At 31.9% G+C, this 1,984-nt stretch overlaps 1 protein-coding gene across 2 annotated transcripts in view; it reads left to right on the top strand.

Annotated features, from left to right (window-relative positions):
- LOC106684013 (phosphatidylcholine translocator ABCB4) overlaps positions 1–1,984 on the top strand; it is a 52,314-nt gene that overhangs the window by 2,048 nt on the left and 48,282 nt on the right. For both annotated transcript variants that reach the window (XM_024361883.2, XM_014425831.3), the window contains exon 2: positions 432–509. In XM_024361883.2, coding sequence (XP_024217651.1) covers positions 486–509 — 24 coding nt within the window. In that variant the 5' untranslated portion in view covers positions 432–485. The remainder of the gene's footprint in view (positions 1–431; positions 510–1,984) is intronic.

Here is a 1,984-nt window from a genome sequence, read left to right as displayed (position 1 = left end):
TACACCAAGGATCCGTAGTCGAAGTAGGGGAAGACAAGAGAGGATACTAGGAGCTGACGTGTGTTCTGAGCAATAGTTTAATGTGCTATAAAGTAGTTAATGACGTTTATCATTCTAACAGTGTGCATTATTCATAATTTCCCATAAAATGTAATAATTTAAAAACTTATTCCATGAATAGATACAATAATTCAGAATTTAAGGTAAAATATAAATGTGGGATGGCCGTGGTTTCATTGTTAAAACAATTAAAAACCAAAGGTTCACTCTCAAAAAAATTCAACAATTCATATTAATTATTAAAGCAAACTAATATTCAGGAGTTATGCAAATAAACATGAACCAGGAGTAAATAACGATTAAGGAAATAAGCCAGAAGAGGAATAAGATTACCAGTCGATGGTTAAGAATCTCATGCGTTTCTCTTTCAGGATTACTGCTGAATTATCGTTGGTCTATCTTCCTCACCATCCTCCGAGCCCAAGATGAAGAGCAAAAACGTATTCACAGTAAGTTGAAGATAAATATCTAGCAAATGTCTTCCATTATTGGTCACAGGTACTATACACTATTCGAATTGTCTGAATTGTTGTGTGTTTGTAAATGATCGAAATTTTTCCAAGCGCTTGGTAACTAAACTAAACCTAATCCTGATGGAAAACTGTCTCTAAAACTTGACCAACAGTATAGATGAAAAAAAAAACCTAATGCCCCTGCACCACACATCTTTCACACACCACCCTATTTCGATATAATATTAATCCTCCCAAGTTTTAGAAAAGAATCTATAGCATAAAAATATTATAATTTGTTCTTCATAATTTATTTAATGCTTAATTGTTATATAATCAACATTTAAAGTATTATAAATGATTTTATAGAGCTTATAACCGAAAATTTTGACTTATCCTTAGTTATATGTTTATCGTTTATAGCTGCCCACGCTCAGCGGAGAAGGGGGTGTGTTAAATGAAAAAAATAAATAAATAAATATAATCGAAAAGAAAAAAAAAGATAAAACAATAAAGAATAACTCCTTAGGCGCCACGTTATTTTTTTCTAGGAAATAACGAAAACCCCAAAGCATTATGCCCACAATATAGCTAAAATATACCACTATTTAAACAATTGTTGGATTATGACCACTGGCGAATACCTTTAGATGTAGATAACAGAAAACCTAGGGGTGTTACCTACCCACCTGTTGAATTATCGTAATATTCCGTGAACAACAAAAAAAAAAAAAAAAAAGTAAATTTACAAGTTGAAAAGAGGGAAACAACAGCAGAACTATATGTACAAAAGTTTAATAATAATAAGAAATATATATACAGAGAATGAAAAAGGAAAAAGAAAATAATACTTATCAATTAATAAAACAATTAAAAATTATAGGTTGACTTAACCTTAAAATAAATACTTAATGTTAATAACTATATTTACATTATTATCCAAAAGAGTATAAAAGTGAATATAAAATAAAAACAAAATAAAATTTAGTTCAAACCCCACGTAGTCCTGTGCACTCCTGGCCGAACATAAGGTTGTCCAATATTTCCTTTCCGGTCACCGTCTAACCACTCCAGAATTATAGAGATGTAATCTCTAATGATGTAATGCCGCAACTCTCCTATCCAGGACGTGCTGAAGATTCGTTGCTACGCACTCCACTATATCTCCACTTCTAGTGTTAATGGCCGTCTATTGAAGTAAAACACCATAATTTTTAAAAACAAAACATATATGACAACATTTCTCATATGGTGCTATTTCGGTTCAAACCATAAAGACAGAGGGCCTTTAAACTATTACCACTTCACATTGAACAATCGTAACGTGTTCCAAAATCAAACTGTCGCCTTCACAAAAACAAAACCCACTCGTCAGAAAATATCGCTCGTGTTTTGTTTTTTTAAAACCTCTTGTCTGAATAGATCTAGTCAGTGTTTTTATTTCACCATGACAACCGTAACACCTCTTGTCT

The sequence above is a fragment of the Halyomorpha halys genome, unplaced genomic scaffold (assembly GCF_000696795.3).
Source record: "Halyomorpha halys isolate HHAL.00 unplaced genomic scaffold, Hhal_1.1 Scaffold534.1, whole genome shotgun sequence".
Taxonomy (NCBI): Eukaryota; Metazoa; Arthropoda; class Insecta; order Hemiptera; family Pentatomidae; genus Halyomorpha; species Halyomorpha halys.
Note: the sequence above shows the minus strand (reverse complement) of the source record. Positions and strands in the feature narration are given on the sequence as shown.